Source organism: Podarcis cretensis (genome assembly GCF_951804945.1).
Source record: "Podarcis cretensis genome assembly, chromosome: 5".
Classification (NCBI taxonomy): domain Eukaryota; kingdom Metazoa; phylum Chordata; class Lepidosauria; order Squamata; family Lacertidae; genus Podarcis; species Podarcis cretensis.
The window spans coordinates 8,193,298-8,220,372 of NC_137174.1; the positions used below are offsets into that span (position 1 = coordinate 8,193,298).

The following is a 27,075-nucleotide window of genomic DNA, read 5'->3' on the forward strand; positions in this document are numbered from 1 at the left end:
ACTCAGGTCTGTAGATAGTTTTCACTCAGGTCCATGTCAGTTATTTTAGGCGGGAAACGCTGGGCTGTTGTTGCTACAATGTTGACAGCCGGCTGCCTATAAAGGCAGGCCGGCTGAGCTGTTTGCAGTCAGTTCTATTCCAGCTTACAAAATAAAGAGCTACTTGGAGAAATCGCTGTGTCGTGTGCTATGTCAACCCACAACTTAACACTATTAAATCCTACTTACAGGGTGGCAGCTATGATATAATAAGCATTACTGAAACCTGGTGGGATGAGACTCATTACTGGAATGCCGTAATTGGAATGTATTAATTCAAAAGGGATAGATCAAACAGGGAGGAGCAACAGCAGTATATGAAAATGATGTGTACACCTCTGTTAAGGTGTTATTGTTCTCTTTAACAATCAAGTGCCATGGTTAGGATCGTGTTATGTAAGGAATGACTAGGGATTTGCACAAAGTTATCCACAGCTTGTTGTGAACTGCTCTTGTAAACAGCCATGCTGGAGATTGGTCAGTGGAGAGTGATCAGGCTGAATGCTCATTAAACAGCCATTGTATCTGCCCAAGTTAGAGAAAACACATTCAAAACCTTACATAGATAATATTTGACCCTACAAAAATGTCATCTGATTAATACCCAAACATTACTGCTGTGCTAGAGAAGCCAGGGTTTCTATATGCGATAGACTTGCACTACGGTTTATAGAGTCTGGATTGCAGTCTTTCAGTCTGTTTGATGTATGCTACAATTGGTTTTACAGTATAACCTATTTTAATAAATTAACAGAATGACCAGCAAGAACTGATTGCATTTCTACTGGTTGCAGATCATCTACTGATTGTTCAGAATTGAAAGGATTTGGATAATTTGCAGCTGTCTACTTGGAGGGACACGGGTGGCGCTGTGGGTTAAACCACAGAGCCTAAGACTTGCCAATCAGAAGGTCGGCGGTTTGAATCCCCGCGACAGGGTGAGCTCCTGTTGCTCGGTCCCTGCTCCTGCCAACCTAGCAGTTCAAAAGCACGTCAAAGTGCAAGTAAATAAATAGGTACTGCTCTGGCAGGAAGGTAAACAGCGTTTCCATGTGCTGCTTTGGTTCGCCAGAAGCGGCTTTGTCATGCTGGCCACATGACCCGGAAGCTGTACGCTGGCTCCCTCGGCCAATAAAGCGAGATGAGCGCCGCAACGCCAGAGTCGGCCACAACTGGACCTAATGGTCAGGGGTCCCTTTACTCTTTACCTTACTTGGAGTTTGGCTCTTATGGAAAAACTGACCAAAAGTATTGAATGGACAACAAACAAAAGTGATTTTGTAGAAATATGGTATGCCTCTATAGCATACGTATCAGGAAAATAATTCCAACATGCAACCTCTGGCCACATATGCCCAGTTGTGGCGGGACATGTTTGGCTGATGTCCGTGCTTTGCCCTCATGTGGGATGTGGAGATGTTTATTGTACGGAGAATTTTCTGTTATGTTATAAAAACTAAAAACACATTACATTCTTGCTTGTTCAGAAAAACATAAAGAAAAAACATTTAACGGTTCACAGAAACACATGGCATTTACATCAACAGGCAAGTTAAGCTATGCAGGTTTACCTGTCTGATATATAGGGCAATTTAGGAACATGAGCGTAAATCGGATTAACTTTCCCTAGTGCTTTACACAGAAACACACACACGCAATTTATTCCCCAGCCTGTGTTTTAAGACATAAAAGCAGTGCAAGAATAGGTGAATGACTATGTAGCTTATGACACCAGACAATTTATTTACTTTTAAAAAACAAACAAAGGGGGCTCAGGAAAATGCTCAGTAATACGTAAAAAGGAATTATTTAGGATTTCGTGTTTTTAAAAAATCTAACCCCAAGGGAATTTAATGAAGACAAAGATTTTTTCCCCAGTGCAAACATATGCCAGATTTGTTGCAAATGAACCATTTGGGCACAAATGTGAAACTTGAAAATTAGAGTATACACTGAATGCAAATCAAACACTGGTTTTTGTGTGTGTGTTTCTTGGGTTTTCATTCGTAAGTAGCAGGAGGATCAGGCTTTGTATTGTTTAGGTAATTGCTATCAGTCCCACAGCTGAAACAGGCTTTTTCAAATGATTTCCAGTAATTTACTTACTATCAGTAACTTTACACATACCGTTGGGAGTACTACCCATGCCATTCATTTCAGAGATGTGTAAAAAAAAATTTTTGCATATGCCCTCCCACTGAATTATGGCCTCACCTTTGTACAAAGAAACTAAAAACATGAGAGGTACAGTTGTGCCCCGCAAGACGAATGCCTCGCAAGATGAAAAACTCGCTAGACGAAAGAGTTTTCCGTCTTTAGAGGTGCTTCGCAAGACGAATTTCCCTATGGGCTTGCTTCGCAAGACGAAACGTCTTGCGAGTTCTTGCGAGTTTTTTTCCTCCCCCCCCCCTTTTTCTAAGCCGCTAAGCCGCTAATAGCGCTAATTCGCTAATCCGTCAATGGGCTTGCTTCGCAAGACGAAAAAAACGCAAGACGAAGAGACTTGCGGAACGGATTAATTTCGTCTTGCGAGGCACCACTGTACTGCAAAACTATAAGGGACTGAGAAAAGATAAAGGGAAAAAGGGAAGTAGAAAATAAAAACAAGGACCAAGACAACTAATAGACTAGAAAAACTACAATATATTTGCACTTGTTCTAAGTAAGACACACATCTCTCTGCATAACAATTTGCATATGAATCATGAAATTTGATAATTTGTAATGTTGAGTTCCTTCTAGCTTGATTCAGCCTTGAGCACATATTGCTATTACATTTTCAAACTTACCTGCCGTTTGAAACCGTAACTACTATACTCTCAGGAGCAAAGACAAAAGCCACAAGCTAAGTAGCAACAAGCCACAGAAAGCCACAACACTGCACTACCGGATCTGGTCTTCACAGAACACAAAGCACAGGCATAGTCCATCTCAATCCCTAACCATAATTCAGAAGTTTTGGCCGTATTTGCCACATTAAAGCTTTGCTTCAAGTGAAGATTTACACTGGATATCCACATTCTACCTGAAGCAGAACGAAGATAGATTTTTGGAGTACAGTCGCACCTTGGATGTCAAATGGAATCTGTCCATTTGACTTCCAAAACGTTTGGAAACCAAAGCGTGGCTTCTGATTGGCTGCATGAAGCTCCTGCATCCAATTGGAAGCACCATTGGACATTCAGCTTCCAAAAGAACGTTTGAAAACCGGAACATTCACTTCCAAGTTTTGATCGTTTGGGAGCCAAGGCGTTCAAGATCCAAGGTACGACTGTAGTTTGCCACAACCTCAAGTAGCTTTTGTCAAAACTTCCTCATGGTAAGCCCTAAATGCTCTTGCAGCTGAGCAATACAGAGACATGAAGAATTATGGAATTGCAATGTCCTCTGAATTCAGTTCCAGTGAGAAGCATCTGAAGGCCTCTACAAAGGTCAGTTGCATCGTGGTAGATGACTGGGGGCTGTATCTGCAAAGACCTTAAGAGGCATCTTGGTACTGGCACATACCAGCATCCAAGTGTTTCACTATTCAGGCACACAATGAGCACCCAACCCTCCCTTCACAGATTCCAACCTGCAGTTCATAAACCAAACAGTGAAAAACAACATTCTCAAACGTAATTACAGTGGTACCTCGCAAGACGAAATTAATTCGTTCTGCGAGTTTTTTCGTCTTGCGGTTTTTTTCGTCTTGCGAAGCACGGATTTCGGAAAAGCTTCAAAAATCACCAAAGTCTTCAAAAAAGGCTACCACACCGTGTGCTATGAGTTGCTCCTCGAAGTCAAGTCGCAACTGCACCCCCTGAATGCACGGTTTCAAGAAAAAGGAAACAAACTTGCAAGACAAAGGAAACAAACTTGAAAGACGTTTCCGTCTTGCGAAGCAAGCCCATAGGGAAATCCGTCTTGCGAAGCAACTCAAAAAACGAAAAACTCTTTCGTCTTGCGAGTTTTTCGTCTTACGAGGCATTTGTCTTGCGAGGTACCACTGTACTACGTAGACCAGAGTAATTCCGCCTGGAACAGAATCACCAGAGAAGTTGCCCTAAACTAGAAAGCCTGGAATAGCTAAGGAAACAGAGGCTTGTTAAACAGAATTCAAAATGCAACAAAACAGCATGCAAGTATTTGAAATAAGTGAAAGCAAGCTAACAATACCTTTGAGATTTTAGGAAACAAAACTATGGTTTCAGAAAAGCATTTACCAGTTAGAAATACTTTGCACGACCACGTTCAAGGACAGCAATGAGAGGAGCGTAAAAACCTTTCAGATCCTACAGTTTCCCCTAATCTAGCACTATCTGAGCATCGCACATTGATGCTTAGGTACACAGGCAGCAACTGCTTAAGGCGCGCCCAATATGAGACCTTGGAAAGCTACTGCCAATCAACCCTGGGCTTAGATAGCCAAGGAAATGACTAGTATTGTAGAAGCTAATCCAGAGCCTGCTAAAAACATTCCTGTTTTGACAAGCCTGTCCAAATGCTTAAAACAGTTAAGGTCATTTTAATCTGTTTTAGTATTTTATCTTTCGTATGTTTTAAAGTTGGGTTGTAATTTTTTTTTAATTTTACTGTTATATCTTTTGTAAACCACTTTGAGGTTTTTACAATCAAGCTGTGAATAAATAAAAATAAAAATAAAATATCCAGCGAAATCATTATTGAATCCTGCTGAGCAATGGAGTCAAAGAGCTTTAAACCTGGACTATAATGCATGTAAACTATGATTCAGCTGTGTCCACCCCATGAATATTAACACATGGAAACAATTTTTTCATATTATAAGTAAACCGTATTACAGGCTCCTGAAGCCAGTACATACAACAAAATAACAAATCTCAGAATCTGTGTGTGCCCCCCCCTTCATTTATAAACTAAGGGTTGTATTTCACACTGTGTAAGCGATATACTGCTCACACAACTGAATTTGCCCTTCCTCACCCTGCATGCTCCCAAAAACTGTTCCATATTTTGAGGTTGCATGGGGAAAGGAGAGGGGGATTTCTGTTGCACAAGCAGAATGGCAGCAATGGATACAACCCCATGTCATATAATCTTTTAGATGAACTAATAATAAAAGTTCCTTGTAAAAAGTTAGTCAAGTAAATTTTAAGTTCTTCAAATTTATTCTTATTCAACCCCTTATGCAAAGCCAAGCACCACCTTCCAAGTTTAAGTGCGCCAAATTGCAAATAAAACCACACAGCTCTACAGGCCAACCAAAAAGCATGTTTTATCTGGCTTTAAATATTTATTAGCAGTAATCCAATTACTCTGGTAGTAATAACCTCTAGTCACCTTGCACAAGTGAGAGCTCATTAAGTATTTTCAAAATGTTGCTTGGAGTAATAAAATAATCTTCCACTCCCAAACAGTGGCAAGCATGAAACACTGCTTAAGACATTATGTGCTTTGTCCAATATTTAATCTTATTTTGGACGATAATAAAAACCATGATGCTATTTGCTTTGGAGACTAAAAATGGGATCCAGAAGAGACAGATTTCTTTAATTCTTCAGCTGTTTGCCATCCTCGCTGTTCTTCCATACAAAGGTCCAAGCCCTTCAGGACTTCAGTTCTGCCTTTACTTATTTATTTCTGGTGTCATTTTCCCCCTAGTTCCAGGAAGAGCAAAACATTTAAGGAAACCTGCTCAGTCATTCTATCAGTATTCTTCAAATTGGATTTAGCAGATTCGCTATTGACTCATTTTATCCCATGTTCTCCATAACTTCTTCAGATGGTTATCTTTTACAGAGAACTCAAATAAAGTAAGTGATGGTGAAATGCAATCAGAAATGCTCCAAAAAATAATTAATTCTAGCCAGATGGTACACGTCCACTGAAGAGAGAATAGTATCTTAATTAATATGTACCTGTTCAAGAATACACATATTCTAGTTCTAAACAGGGGCTGTATAGAAAATGGCACCATGATACTTCATAAAACAATTTGTTTTGGACAAGCCTAGCTTTCTAACAGTAACTTAACATCTGAACAGCAGATTTTACATTGGAGATCACAATATTCCCTTGACGTATTTATTTACCACCAGAACAGACTGAGAAAGCTAAGCCATGACTGAGTACACTATTTGAAACAAGAAAATGCCGTGTTATTCCAATGGATGTACTAGCAATGCAAAGTTACAAACTGAAACATCACATCAGAGATAAATCTGGGAGATAAAAGCTCGTGAAACTGGGAATCTCTGCAACTGATAGGAAGTTCAGAAATACTGTTGTTCTTGAAAACAGTGATCATCTCTTGCAGAGAAGGCTTCAAATATTTATACTGTCATCGTTCAGAGGATGACCACAATTCCATGTTACTGAAATTTTATTTCACACAAAATTACCTCTCCTATTGATAGTCTTCAGTCTCTGATCTCTAGCTGTAGTCTCAAAGCAGATTAGTGATCTAATCACACATTCCCTGAATATGATATACTCTTTGATTTACTTGAGGCTGAATTTTATTTCCATGCATATGTACAGTAGTATACTTTCGTGAAATGCCAAACTGAAATGCCTGTAAAAAGAGGAGCCACAAGTTCTAGAACCACTGCTAAGCATACAACTGAATAGTTTGTGTTTTAAAGGCATATCATTATGGCATCCATAATCGTGGATTCTTCTTGCTAAAGGCCTACTAAACTGGCAAAGCCACATTGCGCTCCTATAGAAGAGGGGTGTTTTGGGAGTGGGGAAAATATAAATCACAAATATAGCTGCAACAATACGTAAAGGGCTACTCTGTCCTTAGTAAATCACCTCTAGAGCGATTCTGTGGTTTTTGCAATACTGGTAATCAAGTATGTGTTGGCTTACATTATTTTGTTTCACAAACAAAGCATCTTTACCTACCTGCTTGGCTCAGCCAGACCGCCCAGATTTTGCTCTAGACATAATTAACTTTGGCCATGCCTCTTCATGGGCATACTAGAGAGCAATATTAAGACTCAGTCACTCTGTATCTGTTGAAATATTAGCATTCATTTTAGATCACAAAAAACAAGGTTACAAAAAAAACAGAATGAGGGGAAAGAAATCAGAAACAGAAAGGACTAAAGGCCTAGTTCAGATCAAGAAAACACATGAAATATTCCCACAAACTTGAGAGCCAGCATGTTGTAACATGGCAAAAATGTTGCATGTAGGTAATCTGGGTTAAATACTTCTTCACCATAAAACCCACTGTGTGACCTAGGAAAAGCTCTTCTCTCAGCCTAACCAAGGTCTACTGCAAAAATAAAGTGGGACAACCCCACGTATATCACCATGAGATCTTTTCAGAAAGGCCAAGATATAGATCTAATAAATCAACTATTTACTTAATGACCCCATTTGATTTTGGCTCGAGAGTCCGTTAATTATAAAAAAAATATATTGATTTCTCTGGATCTCTGCTTCATATGCAAATTATTTTGAGTATATAAACCAGAGAAAAAGTAGTTCAGTAGCATTTTATGTCTGCACACCTTGTCTTTGGCAAAGTCTAGAAAGCTTGCCATGATAAATCAGCTACAGAAAGACACAAAGAGCCTGGTGGTGCCTTAAAGACTAACAGATTTGTTGCAGCACGACTTTTTCTAGACCAAAAGCCACTTCACCTGATGCGTGTCTGATCCAGAAAAGATCCTGCTACAACCTTAAAACCTTTGGGAGCCACAAGATTCTTGTTATCAGGACCATACCAGCTCCCAGGAAGCTATAGGCAGGTGACCCCAGGCCCAAATTTCTCAAAGTGCCTCCCCACCAAAGCCCCATACTCAGCCTGCAGGAAAACCGACTCAAGAGGCTGAAACACCTTGCTACTACAGTGATGCCTCGCAAGATGAAAAGAATCCGTTCCGCGAGTCTCTTCGTCTAGCGGTTTTTTCGTCTTGCGAAGCAAGCCCATTGACGGCTTAGCGGATTAGCGCTATTAGCGGCTTAGCGGATAAGCGGCTTAGAAAAAGGGGGGGAAAGGGGGAAAAACCCGCAGGAACTCGCAAGACATTTTCGTCTTGCGAAGCAAGCCCATAGGAAATTCGTTTTGCGAAGCACCTCCAAAATGGAAAACTCTTTCGTCTAGCGAGTTTTCCGTCTTGCGAGGCATTCGTCTTGCGGGGCACCACTGTATTTCCAAATGACACATAAGCAGCGCAATGGCAGCTACTAAGAGGGTAAGGAGGCCTAAGAAGTAAGTGTGAGAATAGAAGACTTTCCATCATACACTGTTAGGGTGCTCAGGAAATAAAAGGAAGGCTAGCCGAAAAGATCCTTCACAATCCCCATGTTCCTTTAGTCAGTTTTCTGATCAGCCTTTCAAGACCTTCTTCCAATACACACATATACCACCATTCATCGAAAGCCTTTCAGAAACAGGAGCACATCTCTTTATTTTAGAAAAAACACACAATGGAAAATTGAAGAAGCATTGCTTAAGACCTAGTATACAGTGGAAAGTAAATTTATATAAAGTAAATTGTATATATGCAGCCTCTCACAAAGTAAAATTTCCCACCAGCCATTTACTGCTACTGTGCGGGAAACAGGGTACCCATGATAACCCCTTTTGAATCTCTGCTGGATGTAATCGTGGTATACTTATGTAGGAACTGCCTCTGTACCTTGACTTCTGATTTTGTTTTTGTTTTTTCCTGCTCTGCATGCTTTTGGGGGGTGAGTGGGGTTGTCGTTACCTGTTTTGGAACCATAATAATAATAATAATAATAATAATAATAATAAATTCCCATCAGCGACACTAATCAAAATTAAACAACCGGTTCTGATATGCCTGCCACTAATGCCTAATCTAAAATTCAAAAACATTAAGTAAAGTTGGGGGAGGGGGACAATCACAGAACTCAAAAGGAAAATAGATATGTGGTGCTCATTGTCTAGAAGACACAGCAAGCACACAATTCACTATTATCTGCAATTAAAGATAGCTGTACAAGGTCAGTTACTTCCCATGTATCCTTTGGAAAAAGCAGAATCAAGAGTCCCTTAAGTGGAAGGGTTATATACTAGGATATTAAGCAGGAAACTCTGTCAACTTTAGTTTTGTAGAGCTAGTTATTTGTTCATGCACATCAGATGTTACTGTGGGATAACCAGCTTCATATAACCAATATGCTGAAGTCTAATTAATGCCAGAAGGGGTTAAGACCATAGAGAAAGCTGTCCTGCCAAGTTCAGCTCACCTTGGGAGGGACTAGGTAATCAAGCCTTTGTTCCCCCTTCAGTCTACCGGATGAACTCGGCATGTGCTTAAGCTGGAACTAAGCTAAACTGGAGCAACATGGCCCTCACAAGCAATTATTGTGTTCCTATACCAATAATCTCAGAACTTTACCACTTCCTAAGCCAAGTTTTACAATCTATGCAACTTTTCTCTGTGATGTATTGAAAAGCACATGAACCTTACCTTTGGAGAGTTTGTTGGTAAACAATTTTTAACTTATTAACATGTTGGTTTTTCCTATGCTGAGGGAAGAGGGGACTATTTGGAACTCACTTGGAAAGACATATTTTAAAGGTCTAACAGCCTATTTTCCATGCTTTGCTTTACTGCATATTTTGTGATTTTCAACTTGCATCTTAGCATCCAGGAATTCTCCTTTTATACCTATATATTTTCCTTGAACCAGCAGACACAACATAACTTTACCTTGTATGATGAATAAAGCCTGTAATGAACAGAGATCACCAGCCTATTTGAAGAGACAATTGTGGCTTCTCCTAGCCTTCTCCCGACCAAAGCATTTCACAAATTTACTTGGATCACAGTACAAAAGGTTACATTCGTTATTAAATATCCATCATGATTATTCTAGATGTTGCAGATTCTTTTGAACTAAAATTTCCAGTACAGTTACACTTGCGGAGTTTCTAATTTTACCAGTTTCAGTTACCTGATTTTTTAAATAAATAAAAATAAGCAGGCAGAAATCTGTAGTTTTTATCAGAAAGCAATGTTTCTCTTCAGAATATGTGTACTAAAACACAAAATCCTCAGTTTGAAAATCCCAAAATACAAATAACAAAAAGAAAAAGAAAAAGAAAACATGGGGGGAAGGAGCAAACTAGGATTTTTCTTTCTTCATGTTTTATATGAGCTTACAATGAACAGGAGTGGGAGTATTAGGACACTCAAAATAATTCCCCAACCAAAAAGCTATTTCTATGTATTGGAGAAGTCAGACAATTGTTACAAGGTACCTTTCATGGCCACAAAAAGGGTCAATCGCCACTACCATTTCTTCTTACATGAAAAAATGTTAAATATTAGTTTTCCCATTGATTATACCCCACCCCATACTGGTGGGAGGGAATGGGCGGAAACAAAGAGAGCACTCCTCACGCTCTGAAAGGCAAGTTATCAATATCCACTCCCTCTTTCAATTCTAGCTGTGCCAATGTTATATACGAAGTACTTTTTTCTTTTACTAACAAGTTCACCAGGTTTGATGTCACCGGTGCTGTTTTTCTGGAAAAAGGAGCTGTCGGAACTCACCATGAACTCACCCTCTTTCTTTTAGAATGGCAATGGACCCACCTGAGAGGTACCAATATATTGGCCCTGCACTTCGAAGTCTAAAAGACATCTGAAGACGGCCCTGTTTAGGGAAGTTTTCAATGTTTTAATGTGCCGTATTTTTCCATGTATTAGACGAGGTTTTTTGACTCAAAAATCATTTCAAAAAACAGGGAATGTCCAATACACTGAGTGTTTCCTGCCCACAGCTGCATGGGTGGGTGGGTGGGGGGGAGAAGCTCAACAACTTTGGGCCACCTCCACTATTTTTCTTTAAATTGAGTTGCTAAAAATAGGGGGGTCTTATACAAGGGGGCGTCTTATAGATGGAAAAATACAGTATTTTTAATCTCTAGTTGGAAGCCACCCAGAGTGGCTGGGGAAACCCAGCCAGATGGGCTGGGTATAAATAATAAATTTATTATTATTATTATTATTATTATTAGCCATCTGCAAAGGGGAAGGTGCATCATAATCCACGAACTTCTCTGTTCAAATTTTTCAAATCTCTACTATACTGTTGAAGTATCGCAATATTCCCACTGGGTTTTTTCCAGACACTTGCCTGCCATTAAGTTCCAGATTAAGTAATCGACACGGTTATAGTTTGCTTTCTGTTAACAACATGAAGCCAGTGTTTGTTCTCAAACTTAAGCACAGTTTGATACACACACACCTGTAAGGATGTACGGCTGTGTTCCGCTTTGCATTCAAGTTATGCAATGCGTCCTTCATGGCAGTCTCTAAAGTCAGGGGAAAGTGTTGTCTGTTGCCTCTGAAGAAGTTTCATTTCTCCACTCATTTCTCCAGTCAGAAGTTAAGAGAGTTTAGCAAATTAGAAGAAACAACTACAAAAGAAAAATGCAGTAGAAACATAAATCCATTTTTATGTGTATGTCACGTTTTTGGCTCTCACAGTATCCCAGAAACAAAAGATAAAGTCAAGTAGATGTAAAACTCAAACATGCTCTATTTACAGAATACATTAAGATCTATATAACCGAAGCAGCGCACACTGTGGTTGAAAACAAGGTTAAAAAGAAGTGGCACCAGCCTAGGAAATCAGTCTCAATGCAATAAGAATGCAGGCAAATGGGAGATATATTTTATTTTATATCAACCTATTTTATATAAAATACCCCCCCCCCCAGTACACCCACCTTCAAAACACAACAAATTATTCCCTTTCAGTAGGACAGTCGTTTGCTGATTTTTTTTTTGGTTCATTGCTGTACACCCTGGTATCAAACATGTCTGAACACACAAAAGCTGCCTGAACTGACCATACTCATGCGTTGCAGAATATGCAGAATGGAACAACTGCCTCATGTAGCGTTTCAAACATGAGATTGGCATATTAGGATTTTTGTTTCTTTTGTAAATACCGAGACACTTTGATCCATTGTTTCTGTCGCCATAATTGTAATGTGCAGAGACACCACAAGAACCATCCTTCAAGGAACCTCAACTCAACCTAGTCATTAGAATACCAAGTGAGCTGGGAAATCCATCTCTAGCAAACCAACAACGGGGGGGGGGGGGAGGGACACACCAAGGTGTGGATCACTGAGACAAGAATAACCAGCTAAACAAATATAAGATGGGGGACACCAGGCTTGTCAGTACTACAGGAGAAAAAAAAATCTAGGGGTCTTAGCACACCACAAGCTGAACATGAGTCAACAGAGTAATGCAGCAGCAAATTAAAGCTAACTGCAATTCTATGCAATTAGCAGGTGTATAGTGAACTAAGCTGGACCCTGAGATCATCTGAGGTCCGTTTTTGTGTACCACCTCTGCAAGAGGAGGAGCTAATTCTGCAGAAAACAGAATCAGGATTCAAAATGGAATCCTTAACGGATTGGAGAACTGGGCCTAAGCCAATAAAATGAATTTTAATAGGGACAAATGTAAGGAAGAACCAGATGCACAAATGTAAGATGGGGGGGATACTTCACTTTATACATGTGAAAAGCATCTAGGGGTCTTAGTGTACCACAAACTTAACATGAGCCAACAGTGTGATGCAGAAGCAAAAAAGCTAATGCTATTCTAGGCTGCATCAATGGAAGTATAGTGTCCAAATCAAGGGAAGTAATAGTACCACTCAATTCTGCCTTAGTCAGACCACACGTGGATATCTGTGTCCAGTTCTGGACACCACAATTTAAGAAGGATATTGACATGCTGGGATGTGTGCTAAGGGGGCGACCAAGAATATCAATGGTCTGGAAACCAAGCCTTATGAGGAATAACTGAAGGAGTTGGGTATGTTTAGCCTGGAAAAGAGGAGCCTGAGAGGAGATACAATAGTCATCTTCAATATCCAAAGGGCTGTGTCAGGGAACTGACATCGGAACCAGGAGTGAAGGCAGAGCTCCCAAGCGATGCCGGAGAAGGGGCAAGCAAGGAGAGAGGGAACTCTTCGGCTGGGGAAGGAAATCAGCGTAACACCAGGGATAAAGGGGGGGCGGTCGGGGGAATCGGAGAGGGGTCTCCAGGACTCTTCGCTGGAGACCAGCGGGGAGAGCACTGGTCCTCCTCTGCCCACACCCACTCTGCGCAGAAGACTTCCGCGCAGGGAAAGTAGGCGTAGACTTGGCGTCAAAGAGCTTTTGTGCTGGAAGAAGTTTAAGAAACACCCACTGACGGATTCTGCTAGCAACTGAACAGCCACGAAGTGAAGGGCTGTCCAGTCAGGAAAGGTTTGACCAGGCTAACTAGCCAGGCAGGGTAGCAACTTACGCACGAGCAACCCCCATACATTCATTACAGGCTGTCACAAGGAAGAAGGCACAAGCTTCTTTTTTCCTGCTCAGGAGGGTAGGACTCAAACCAATGGTTTCAAGTTGCAAGAAAGGGGATTCTGACTAAATATATATCACTGAAACCAAGTATGCTTCCTTTTACTGCCAACACAGAACACAGGTGGGAAGAAGCAAGAGATGTTGAAGATTAATTGGTTCTTGAGTAAGGTTTTTTTTTTATATAGATGTATGGAGCATATGTGTTTAAGAGGCAAACTCCAGAAGGTGTGGCAAGTGGCTTTTACACCAACATCTAGAGACTCTTAAATACATGCACTTCCCAATTTTCTACATGCATCACTTCCAACACTATGACAAAGACTGGTCCCAATTCCAGCTTTTAGGAGAATAGTAGACAATAGAGAAGGCTGCTGCTGAAAATAATTACTCCTAATTGCTGTGCAACTGAAGCTCCCTGGACAACTCCTGAGATGCACAGGCCATCATGTCATTGCTAAAGGTGGAGCTGGGATTACATAATTTACTTTCCTAAATTTCCTGTGTTACAGCCCTGTGATCCCTGGATGAAAGGCAGTATAGAAATTTAATAACCTAAAAATTAACCATCAACTTCACCCCAATACCACTGCTGCATTTCCATAGGAGAAAAGACAACAAACCAAGAGACTGGATATCAATAACCCTCCAATTGTGAAGCGCACAGTGATTATTTCTTTCCACCCCCCTGCTCCACATTGTGAAAACAACAGCAACAAAATATTGGGGCAACTTGATGCATATTAAAATCCGTAACTGCATAATTTATAATATAGCACGGGGGGGGGGGGAGAGAACACACACAAAACCGGGAAAGCAGGCATTCCCCCTCCAAACTTTGATTTGCTACATTCAACTCCTAATGTTTGACAGCAAGAGAAACAAAAACCAGTTTGCCAACTTCACACACTATGAACATATGCTGTTCCACATTTTAAGCTCACCTAAGTCATTGTTCTTTTTTCTTCACTTCCTCTCATGGTCCACTCAACAACTCTCAGGCAAACCTGCCTGTTGTAAGGATATAGGAAGTGGTACAAAATGCATGAAAAGGCACCAAATTTTGCTTCCTTAAACCAAAGTGATGCATCTTTGTACAGGGACAGGTTTTGTTCTCTGCCTATCCTCCCAAAATAGCAAAATGCTTACAGATTTATTTTTTTCACAAATGCTTCCCCCCCCCCATGGGGTGGAGAATTCTTTAACAATCCTCTACACTTACTGTGTAGTGAAATCTGCAGAAAATGAGAGTATCTGATCTGAAATCAAGATTGCAAAGAGACAGAAGCCACTGGCCAGAAATGAAATGTAAAGGAGGGGGAAACTGCAGCTTTTTAGGATTCCAGGGATTCCTGGTGTCCAGACAACTCGCCCATCAATCACAGCTCTGACTTTATCTATTATCTAAAAGGCAGGAGGAGCAAGGCTGGCTTAGCCCACAGAAACTGCTTTAAAAGTTTTTTGTTGTTTTTTTTTGCTTTAGGGGTCTGATAAGACAAGAAAGAAAGAAAGAAAGAAAGAAAGAAAGAAAGGAAGGTAAGAGTCTGGGGCCCTGCTGGCTTCGGGCTTGGTACATGTACACCCCTCTCTCAAAAGCCCTGGCTCTTGGATTCTAAAGCCTCAAGCAGCTTCTGTAACCAGCAACATTTAATGCCCAGGTACAGCCACTCCTATACCTGGACCATACCTGGAGAGCTGGACCTTAAAGAAGGTTGATCGCCGAAGAATTGATGCTTTTGAATTATGGTGCTGGAGGAGACTCTTGAGAGTCCCATGGACTGCAAGAAGAACAAACCTCTCCATTCTGAAGGAAATCAGCCCTGAGTGCTCACTGGAAGGACAGATCCTGAAGTTGAGGCTCCAATACTTTGGCGGCCTCATGAGAAGAGAAGACTCCCTGGAAAAGACCCTGATGTTGGGAAAGATGGAGGGCACAAGGAGAAGTGGACGACAGAGGATGAGATAGTTGGACAGTGTTCTCGAAGCTACCAGCATGAGTCTGACCAAACTGTGGGAGGCAGTGGAAGACAGGAGTGCCTGGCGTGCTCTGGTCCATGGGGTCACGAAGAGTCGAACACGACTAAACAACAACAACACAGCCACTCCTGGACCAGCCTGGCCTCAGTTGTCCATGGTCTAGTGGCCACCTGCTTAGGCTAGAAAAATGTAATCTATTAAGGTACTGCCCTGTAAGATGGGCCGCAGGCTGAAGCTAATACAGATAGTAAGTGGGGCAGTCTAATGGGACCACATGTCACTAGCTGTCACAGATCCCACCTCACTAGCTGCTCCCAATTCAATATAGCGGGCCCACCTCACTGTCTGCTAATTAAATGAATGTCTACAATTTGCCACATGCTATCTGGAAGTAGAAGACATCTACTTCTGCTTCATTGACTATGCAAAAGCCTTTGACTGTGTCAACCATAGCAAACTATGGCAAGTTCTTAAAGAAATGGGAGTGCCTGATCTCATCTGTCTCCTGAGAAATCTCTATGTGGAACAAGAAGCTGACAGATGATTTTTCGAGGAACGGCTGGGTCTTCTCGCTGAAACAGAAAAGCGAGGCGGCGCAACTGATCAAAGACTGGGTTGCGGCGGTGGAACTACAGTTTTCCACCAAGGTGCAGAGCTTTCAGAGTGACCGAGGCAGAGAGTTCACCAGGTCTGCTCTGCAGTTTCTTCTGCCAGAAGGGGATAAGTCACAGGTTGACGGTTGCTTTTTCTCCTCAGGAGAATGGCATAGCGGAGCGCCGGAACAGAATGCTAGCTGAGGCAGCTGACGCTCTACTATTTGATGCTGGTTTGCCTCAGCGCTTTTGGGCCGAAGCTTGGAAAGCTGCCAGCTTCACGTTGAACAGGTCCTATAGCTCTGTTGTAGGGGACACGCCCTATTTTCTGCTGCACGGCAAGAAGCCCAAGGTGCATTTCTTCCGTGTGTTTGGTTGCGAAGCTTGGGTGCTTGTGCCAAAGGCTCAACGCAAGAAAGGTGACCCGAGGTCCCGGAAAATGATCTTTTGTGGGTACGAGCCTGGGACAAAAAGGTGGAGGTTTGCCTATCCAGAAGGCGATCAGTCCAGGATTCTAGTAAGCAGGAGTGCTGAGTTCTGTGAGCAAAGTGGGTGGTCAAGGATCCATGCAAATCCTGACATTCTCTCAGAGTGTCTGTCTGATTCTGCTGAGGAGGGAGAGTTAGAAGCTGAACCTGTTGATGAGGACCAGGTCTCTGACCAGGGTCAAGAACAGGGAGGGGCAGCTCCACAGGTTGTTAAAAGAGAGCCCAAAAGTGAGCCTTCATCTCCTGTTAGTCAAGTGCAGAAGGCCAGAAAATGCAGTAAGTCAGAGGGGGAGTCTTCTGATAACAAGGACACACTTGCTGGCCCCAGTGGGTCAGAGGGAGCACCTGAGACAGTGCTCAGACGTTCCACATGCACTACAAAGGGGGTACCACCTGAGAGGTTTGAGGTCACCAGCGTGTGGGTTGGTTTAGTGCAGTGTGAACCAGAGAGTTTTGAGGAGGTTCAACAGTTGCCTGAAGCGGAAGCCAGGAAGTGGCAAGAGGCAATGGGAAAGGAGTTGAACTCAATGAGGTCCTTAGGTGTGTTCTCCACCACAAAGCTGCCAGAGGGCAAGCAGGCCGTGAGCTGTCGTTGGGTTTACAGGATTAAGCCCACAGCGTCTGGAGAACCTCAGTACAAGGCGAGGCTTGTAGCCAGAGGGTTCACGCAGAGAAGGGGGCTGCATTACACCGAAGTGTATGCTCCTACATCCCAGAGTGAGACTCTGCGCGTGCTTTTAGCAGTAGCTGCTCAAAGAGGGCACCAAGTGACCACTTTGATGTGGATGTGGCTTATTTGAACTCAGATCTGAAGGAGGATCTGTACATGCTACCTCCTCCAGGGTTTGAAGGCAATAAGCCAGGTGTTGTGTGGAAGCTACACAAGTCAATTTATGGTTTGAAACAGTCAGCCAGAAATTGGAACATGTGCCTGAATGAAGCTCTGGAAAGTTTGGGTTTCCGGAAAAGTCTTGCAGACAGTTGCCTGTACCTGAAGGGGTCAGGAGAGACACAGGAAACGATTGTAGATGACATTCTGTACGTGGCACAGACAGGTAGACAGGTGCAAGGTTTTGCCAAAGAGCTTGGTAAGAAGTTTAAGCTCAAAAACCTTGGTCCCGTTCAGGTTTATCTAGGCATTAGGATAGACAGGCCTGAGAACGCGAGTTTCTTGCTCAGTCAGAAAGGCAAGATTGAGCAGTTGCTTGAGAAGTTCCAGATGTCTGACTGTGCAGGGGTCAAAACGCCCATGGAGACCAACTTTGTGAAGGACAGTCAGCTTGGGGAGCATTCTGAGTTCCAAAACCCTGAGGTGTTTCAGTCAGCGCTAGGGAGTCTGTTGTATCTCTCTCAGTGGAGCAGACCAGAGATAGCGTTTGCTGTGAATCCGCTCAGCAGGGAGGCTACAAAGCCCAGTGTGAATGCCTGGCAAGGCATCAAGAGAGTGTTGAGGTATTTGCAGGATACCAAAGATTTTTGCCTCATGTTGTCAGCTGAAGGTGACGCACGGCTTACGTGCTGGAGTGACAGCGATTGGGCATCTCTTGGGGACAGGAAGTCTGTGTCTGGGCTGGTGGTAAAGTTCAGGGAATCCCTGGTTGGGTGGAAGTCCCGGAAGCAAAGTCTTATTGCCCTTTCTTCCACTGAGGCTGAGTTCAGTGCGTTGTCGGATTTGTGCAGGGAGTTGGACTTCTACCGGTGCTTGATCCAAGAGATTTGTGGGGATTGTTGCTTGCCCATAACTGTTTGGGGAGACAATCAACCTTGTCTTAGGTTGGCAGAATCTGGACAGTTCAAGTCCAGAACCAAGCATTTGGACATACGTTTCCAGAATGTATGTCAGAGTGTCCAAGCAGGTTGGATACGGCTCAAGTATTGTTCGAGCCGAGAGAACCTAGCTGATGGGTTTACTAAACCCTTGACCTTCCAGCGACATGGGGAGTTCTGTGAAGGGTTGTGTTTGGGGTGAGTTATACTCACAGTTTCCCTCAGGATGTGAGACGAGAGGGGGTGTGAGGAGAATCAGAACTTACAGGGTTAAACAGTTCTGTGTGACGTCTCACATTCTGAGGCGTGGTTATGTTCACATACGGGAATCTTTCTTTGTGTGTGAGTTTCCTTTTGTTTTTGGCTGAGAGACGAAAGGATGATTTATGGTGTTTTTCTTCTCATTAAAGGCTGTTGGAGATTAGCAAGAAGCCTGCATTCAGTCTGATTTATTATCCACACACAAGGCAACACTTTCTACCGCTGCAGACCTCTGCTAAGAACTCTGCTAAGAGAGCTCAGGTTTTTTCTATTGGCACAGGCATCCATCGGCACAGGGGAAGTGTGCCGGGCGCCATCTTATCTCAGCAGGGATCGCAGTCAACACTTAATACTTTGTCGCAGTTAGTTAACAGAATGCGTCCCCAACAGGCCAACTCACGACTCGCATAGATCTACATTTCAGGTAGGTGTCAACCATACAATCTCATGAAGTGGGGGTTTGACTGTTGGGCTGGACAACAGCTAATCCCAACTAGGGCAGGACCCTGACTGCAATTACATGTGACAATTAACACGGAAGGACCAGTCCTTATGACCACTCAGTCTGAGTAAAAAATGCATAGATCGCGTGCCACGGAAAGCACTGAAATCAGAAACCAGTCTGGCTGTGGTTACAGACACTATAAAATGGACTTTGGGAGATATGAGCCTTAAGGATGTTTTGTGCAGCGACTCAATCAGTGGCTTTTGAACAGCAATCAGGATTTTATGCAGGTCCCATGTACGGAAGTGGTGAACAACCGGTGTGGGCCGCAACCTTGCTTCACACAGGGACCTTTTCAGCAGCAGATGAGCAGACAGAAGGCTACAGTCACAGTTGGCCAAAATTGATGAAATAGCTGCTGTTTGTGTTAGACTTCAGACCCTGCTCTAAGCAAGATTGCAGAAACTTAAGTCCATTGAGATTCGCACCACTCAGGAAAGATCTTCCAGTAAACCTGGTGTATCTTCATTGCAGACAGTCACCTGGAGTGTAGCATGATTTAAATTACTGGTGTGAATAGGCCCTGCTTCTTCAAACTGCTCCACTCAAATGCTTTGCAGTCATCGTGAAAGGATGCCTATCCTGGGCATATATAAACCCTTGTTATTTCCATAACTGGAATGTATGTAGTCTCCTCTGTAAAGATTTAAGTCACATCTGTTGTTCTGTCCACTTTGGATATATCCACCACTGCATTGCAATCCCTGGAAGGTTACCAACGATAAAAAGTGGCCCTTGGTCTGTAAAGAAATCCCCACACCAGACTATAACACTGACGACATCAAAATCACAATGGCTCTTGTTTTATCCATACTTGGCATTGGTAGCCGTCATTTCACAAAAAAAAAAAAAAGCAGCCCTAATGCAGTGCAGCATCCCTTTTTGCAGCGTGGCCAGCCAGGTGGCTCTGGGAAGCAGACACAGGCAGGTTTTCTGAAGGCTACAGCCTGTCTTTCCGCCACACCCAGTTAGTTGTCAACTGATATGCTGAAGAACAGCACTTCTTAGCCTAGAGCAGGGGTGCCCAAACTTTTTTCAAAGAGGGCCAGATTTGATGAAGTGAACATGCATGAGGGCCGGACAAAGTTGTTGAGCTTTTTTTACTATTTTACCCCAAAGTTCCTGAAGTTGTTCAGCTTGGGAGGGGGGGGCGTTACCCCAGGAAATAAAGTGCCACAGGGGCAGATTAAACCGACCAGTGGGCTGGACTAGGCCCCCCAAATGGACTTTGGACATGCCTGGCCTAGAGGTACTTTTTATGCATTACAGGTGACTTGCATTTTACACTGTATACACATCACTCCAAAATAATTCTAAAAATTTAAGAACAATGCAAAAATGGTGCACACAGGAAAGGAAGTAAGAAAATGGTGCACGTGGGAGGAAAGGGAGCCGGAGAGAAGGGGGAAAGGGGCAGCAGCCCTGGAGTGCTGAGGAGGTGTTTGGCAGAGCTTCAGACTGCAGAATGGCCCAAAAACGTAAGCCATAATCATTGTCCTAACCAGCTGCTCAGAAACGGAGGGTGGCTGCCACGCTGGAAGAGAAGTTGGCTGGGCTGGACCGCTTGAGAGATGACAAGTATGTGTGTACTGTGGCACACAAATTTGGCTGGAAGAGGCCCAGTATCTGTGCCGTCAAGGTGCGTGAAGAGGAGATTGGTGGGGCTGTGGCAGCAAGTGCACTAGTGACTGCAAAAGGTGCACGGCAAGGCTTTGGTGACGATGGAGAAGTCACTGAACTTGTGGCTGAAATACATGAACCAGAAACATGTTCCTGTGGATGGCAACATCTCGCATCAAAAGGCTCTGAGCTTTGATGACCACTTCAAACCTTCCACCACAGATGGGGACCAGCCTACCAAGGGATTTAAAGCCAGCTCAGGTTTGCTTAACAGCCTTAAGCTCTGCTTCAACCTGAAGAATGTCTGAACGATAAGGGAGGCTGCATCAGAAGGCAAGGAGGCTGCAAAAAACCTTGCACAACTAAAGTGGCTGCTGAGTGTCATGGCAAATCTTCCAAAGCAAGTCTTCAACACAGACGAGACTTTTCTGGAAGTCCTGAACGGACTTATATTGCCAAAGCTGAAAAGCAAGCTCCTGGCTTCAAAGCTGCAAAGGACCGAGTGACTGTGCTGCTCTGTGGCAATGCGGCTGTACGCTTAATAAAGCCAGGCTTGCTGTACAGCCCTCCAAAACCCCGTGCCCTAAAAGGCAAGAACAAGAATGTGCTCCTGTGTTTTGGCAATCCAACAAAAAGGCCTGGGTGACTTCATCATTTATGGGCTTCATTCCAGAGATGAGATGTTACCTGGAGGAGAAACACCTGCAGTTTAAAGCGACGATGCTTGTGGTCATTGCTCCTGGGCATCCCAATGGGACTCCACTTTGCACACAGCGAGGTGGAGATTGACTTCCTCCCCTTCAATACGACCTCCCTCACCCACCCACAGGACCAAGGTGTGATTTGCTGCTTCAAGGCTGCTTACACGAAGCTCACCTTCTCCTGGATGATCACAGTGATGGATGCTGTTCTGGATCTTGACCTCACCGCATACTGCAATTCTTTTAACATTGCATGTTGCATCACCTACATCAAACAAGCAGTGGATGCAATCAAGGCTAAAACAGTGGATGCATACTGGCAGAACTTGTGGGAGGAATGTATGCCCAATTTCAAGGGATTTCCAAGCATTGCCACAGAGGTAGAGGACATTATGCAGATGGCCAGGCAAATGGGTGGTGATGGCTTTGCTGACCTCATCCAGGAAGAAGTGGTAGAGATGGAGTCATAAAGCACACAAATGATTTGATTGCAGAGTTTGACCCCTCCATGGAACGCAGCTTCACAATCAACCATGGGATTACAGACACTCTTGAGAATGTACAAGGAAATGTTTGATGAGTTCAAGAGACAACGGCAGCAGCTGTCAATCATAATGTTCCTCACAAAGAAACCAGCAGCACCAGATGTGCCGAGGAAACCCACCTCTGGATCTGAACCATAGCCAAGAATTTTTCTCGCTACCAGTCAACCCCACACCCTCCTTATATCATCTGCAGCAGCATCCAGAAAGGGGAAGAGGAAAGAAGACTAAGCAGAAGATTTAGAGCCACATTTGTCTCTCACCATTAAGCGCAGTGATTTTTTAAAATGGTTTTTAATGGTTTTCTGGTTCTTTTTACACATTTCCAGGGGGCATTCTGGCTTTTGTTTATATGTGTGATGATCGAGAACATAACTCCCATGTAAGATGAGAGATACCTGCATAACCAACAGCTGTTGATAGAGCTACACTTAATGGACTTTTTAAAATCCCTTTCAAGCCACCCTAACTGCAGACACATCTTGATGCCAGGAGAGAAAAGCAGGAAGGCAAGCAGCACCACACAGCCTGCTCTAGCTAGCTAGGATTGTCCCCTTCTCAGCAGGGTCATCTCCCACCAACTGGTCTCTGGGAACTCCTATATTTCATTTAAATAAATTGTTATATTTTATTTATTTTTTTAAAATGGTAAAATGCACTGGAATGGTTTCCAGAAAGGCAGGGTATAAGTACAGTGGTGCCTCGCAAGACGAAAATAATCCATTCCGCAAGTCTCTTCGTCTAGCGGTTTTTTCGTCTTGCGAAGCATCCCTATTAGCGGATTAGTGCTATTAGCGGCTTAGCGGCTTAGAAAAAGGGGGGGAAAGGGGAAAAACTCGCAAGACTCGCAAGACGTTTTCGTCTTGCGAAGCAAGCCCATAGGGAAATTCGTCTTGCGAAGCGCCTCGAAAAACGGAAAACCCTTTCGTCTAGCGGGTTTTTCGTCTTGCGAGGCATTCGTCTTGCGGGGCACCACTGTAGCTGTAAAAAATAATAAATCTAAAATTTGTGGCAGCAAATTCCATAGGTTGTTTAATGAGGTTCCTTCCGTCTGTCTGCTTCACTTCACTCCAACAGACTATTTTTTTGTTTTAATATAGCTGCGTATTCAAATAGCTCGTTTCAGTACCTGGCACAGAGGAGTCTCACTCCTCCTTAGTTGATAAAGCACTTCAAAATGCTCAGAGTGTGACACATACTTGTTATAACCCTTGCATAAACCCTGTTAAGGCAAGTCAAGTGTTTTGCAGATGGAGGACCGAAAGCACTTGCGCCACCAGCGACTGGTTTTCAGAAGCAACATTCTCCAACTGTGGAGGAAGACCATAGCTAGCCTTACCCTCCATGATTTGCCCAATGCTCTTTAAAAGACACCCAAGTTGTGGTTCATCACTACCTCCATAGTTTAACTATGCACGGTGTGAAGATATCCCAACATGAACCTTCACTGAATGTCAGTGAGTTCTAGAGTTACAAGAGAGGAAGAACAACATTTTTTCCTAGCCACCTTCGCCATGCCATGCATAATTTAAGTACTTCTATCATGTCACCTCTTACTTGTCATTTCCCTGGACTAAAAAGTCCCAAATGCCACAACCTTTCCTCAGAGAGCATCTGCTCAATCCCCTTGTTCAATCAGGATGTTGTTTTCTGAACCTTTTCCAGCTCCTTTTTGAGGTGAGAACTATATACAGTATTCCAAAGGCAATGGCACCATAGATTTGTAAAATGGCATTACGGTACAGTGGTACCTTGGTTTACGAACTTAATCCGTTCCAGAAGTCCGTTCTTAAACCAAAGCATTCTTAAACCAAGGCGTGCTTTCCCACAGCAGAGGGGGACTCAATTTACAAACGGAACCCACTCAGCAGGAAGCGAAACATGTTCTGCTTCCAAGGCAAAGTTCACAAACCAAAACACTACTTCCAGGTTTGCAGCGTTCTTAATCCAAGTTGTTCATAAGCTAAGCTGTTCTTAAACCAAGGTATCACTGTATTTGCATTTTATTTTCAATTCCTTTACTAACAATTTTGCCTTTTTCACAGCTTTTGCACACTGGGTCAACATCTTCATTCAGCTTCACTGAGCTATCCACTACAACCCCAAGGCCTCACTTCTGGTCAGTCACTGCCAGTTCAGACCCCATGAGCGTATAATGTGACATTATCCCCAAAATACATCACTTTTCACTTGTTTACATTAAATTGCCATTGCCATTTTACCACCCATTCACTCAGTTTGTGGAGGTCCTTTCAGAGCTCTTCAACACTGAACGATTTAGTATAACCACCAAACTTGGCCACTTCACTACTCACCCCTAACTCTGGATCATTTGTGAACAAGTTAAAAAGCACAAGTCCCAGTGCTGATCCTTGGGGAGCTCTTTACACCCCCAATTTAAGGCGAACAGGAGAAGCAGCCTCCTTGCTCTCACTGCAACATTTCAACGCCTTGATGTTTATAGCAAAATACCAAATCGAAGAAACAAGCGAAAAGGTTGCCAACTAAATAACAAGCAAAAAATATTCTATTCACAACTTTGGTAGCTGAACTACCTCGCAGGGGTATTGTGAGCAGAAAAGGAGAAAGGTAAAGGCAATGTTCACAGCCTTGAGCACCAGGGGGAAAACCAAGCTACAAATATACAACAACGATCAACAATCATGTGAAAATTCTTAACTCTCAGCAATATACACAAAACATTTTGGCCATGTCCTCTTGGGATTCATTATACAGAGGAAAGGGAAAGCTGGAATGCACACTATGGACTTTAAGAAGGCTGATTTCAAAAAAAGTAAGAAACCACTGGGTGAAACCCCATGGTCAGAAATACTCAAAAGAGAAGGGAGTCCAAGATGGATGGGAGTTTTTTTAAAGGTGAGATACTGAAGGGACAATTTCAAACAATTCCAACCAGAAAGAAAAGTGGGAGGCATCAAAAGAAGCCAGTGTGGCTGCATAAGGAGCTTACTACGGATGAACTGAGATTTAAAACGGGCTTGTATAAGAAATGGAAGGGGCAACCCGCGAAAGAAGAGGGCCAACATCTGCAGGGAGAAGGTCAGGAAGGCTAAATCTCAAAAATGAGCTCAGGCTTGCAAAAGATGTTAAAAGGGGGTGGGGGGGGCTATGCTCAAAGCAAGAGGAAGAACAAACAAGTACAGTGGTTCCCCGCAAGACGAATGCCTCGCAAGACGGAAAACCCGCTAGACGAAAGGGTTTTCCGTTTTGGAGGCGCTTCGCAAAACGAATTTCCCTATGGGCTTGCTTCGCAAGACGAAAATGTCTTGCGAGTTCCTGCGGGTTTCCCCCCCTTTTTTCCCCCTTTTCCTAAGCCGCTAAGCTGCTTATCAGCTGATCCGCTGATAAGCCGCTTAACAGCTGATCGCTAAAAGCCGCTAAACCGCTAATAGCGCTAATCCGCTAAGCTGTCAATGGGCTTGCTTCGCAAGACGAAAAAACCGCTATACGAAGAGCCTCACGGAACGGATTAATTTCGTCTTGCCAGGCACCACTGTATTTGGTATGGAAGGAGGAGTGTAAGTAACTATTCTTATGTCTTGAAATAGATAAGAAAACCATTCTGGTCTAGTTCTCGGTTCTGGTCTTGCCCATTTGTGACAGCGAGTGAGATTTACCGGAAGCGTGTTTGCTTTTTGAACCCAAGTCTGCAGCATGAGACAGAACATCTTTCTAGCCTTTTCTGGAAATGAGTTAGCAAAGTCTGCTGATGACACCAAGTTCTTCGAGGTAGTTTTTAACTAAAAGAGGCTGTGAGGTGCTCCAAAAGGATATCTCCGTACTGGATGAATGAACATTAAAATGACAAATTAGGCTCAGTGTTAAAGTAGCTTGATGTTTGATTACCACCCATTTTCCTATCTTGGACTATAACTCCCTCCTTGCATCATTTATTCTCCTATCACCAGTTTGGCCACTGCTTTCTTCTTGGGTGAAGATTAAGGCAAAGTAGGCACTGAGCAGTTTCACTTTTCTGTCACTCAACAGCATTTCTTCGTCTTCTTAATGCTACAGTGGTGCCTCGCAAGACGAAATTAATCAGTTCCGTGAGGGGGGGGGGAAGGGGGGGAAACCTGCAGGAACTCGCAAGACATTTTCATCTTGCAAAGCAAGCCCATAGGGAAATTCGTTTTGGGAAGCGCCTCCAAAACGGAAAACCCTTTCGTCTAGCGGGTTTTCCATCTTGCGAGGCGTTCGTCTTGCGGGGCACCACTGTACACCATCAGATACAAACTTCGGAATGGGCAGATACACAGGGAGGGCCCCCCCTGCTGCAAAAACCCTCTTTTTGTCATAATTTCCAGTCTTCTCTCCCCACCTCCATGCTCAACCTGTATTCCTAGGGGAGGGGGGGGAATGATGCAGCAGAATCTAAAGGGGGCAAACCATTATTCTTCCAGGCAAGCCAGAAAAAATATTATTATGAGAAGAAATGAAAGGCAAAGCAAGAAAAGAGGCGCATCTTTACTGCTAGAGCCATTTCACTTTTGAGAAGCGAGGTCACCATTTGAAACCCTTAAATAACCAGCCAGCACAGGAAATCAGAAGCCCCACAAGTAAAACTTGCAAACCACAACATGTCTAACACTGAAAGACTGTTTTGAGTTTCTACCTGCAAAGTTAGCTGTTCTAAGGGGAGGGGTGGAAATCAGCCAATCTCCTTGGCCCATTAGAGAGCTTTTTCACAGCTTGTTTGCTTCCTTTTGCAAATCCTACAATGGAAAGGTTATCAACAAGCTTCCTGGGGCGCAGGCCGAAAGGCAACACTTCAGTCAGGGATGCTGCCTGCAGAGGAGATTTCGGTCACAAACCTCACAACAGGTATTCTAAAATTGGTGACAAGGGGGCGAGCCTGAGCCGCAGAAAGCGACTAGCGACCAGGGAATTTCGAACACTGGGGTGGGGATGTGTACATACAAGTTTGCTCTGAACTCCTTAAAAGAGAACTAGATAAAACTGTAACAAATAATGGATCAACCCAGCCATATTTTTATATCTCTGACACAGCAAGCTCAGAACCAGAGAGATGAGATGCACTGAAAGTCTATGGACCTGTTTGATTCCAACTGAGTACTTTGAGAAGACAAGTGAAAGGGCAGAAGATTTGAATTGACAAGAGATATCATATTCCTGGATTCCTTGACGTGGCACATCCCTCAATGCTCCCTGGGCTGCACCGGGCACAGCGCAGGCCTCCAGTCACTTCACCCTTTCCCCCACCTTCCTCT

At 43.3% G+C, this 27,075-nt stretch overlaps 1 protein-coding gene across 3 annotated transcripts in view; it reads right to left on the reverse strand.

The window, feature by feature from the left end:
* Window positions 1-27,075, reverse strand: part of TSC22D1 (TSC22 domain family member 1) — a 72,042-nt gene that overhangs the window by 40,860 nt on the left and 4,107 nt on the right. Inside the window, exon 1 of one of the 3 annotated variants that reach the window (XM_079975123.1) lies at window positions 11,245-11,318. The exons of 1 other annotated variant lie outside the window; for it this stretch is intronic. In XM_079975123.1, the coding sequence (XP_079831249.1) occupies window positions 11,245-11,303 (59 nt within the window). In that variant the 5' untranslated portion in view covers window positions 11,304-11,318. Of the gene's footprint in view, window positions 1-11,244; window positions 11,319-11,388; window positions 11,417-27,075 lie in introns of those variants that run through there. One more of the 3 variants, XM_079975122.1, reaches the window with a different exon arrangement.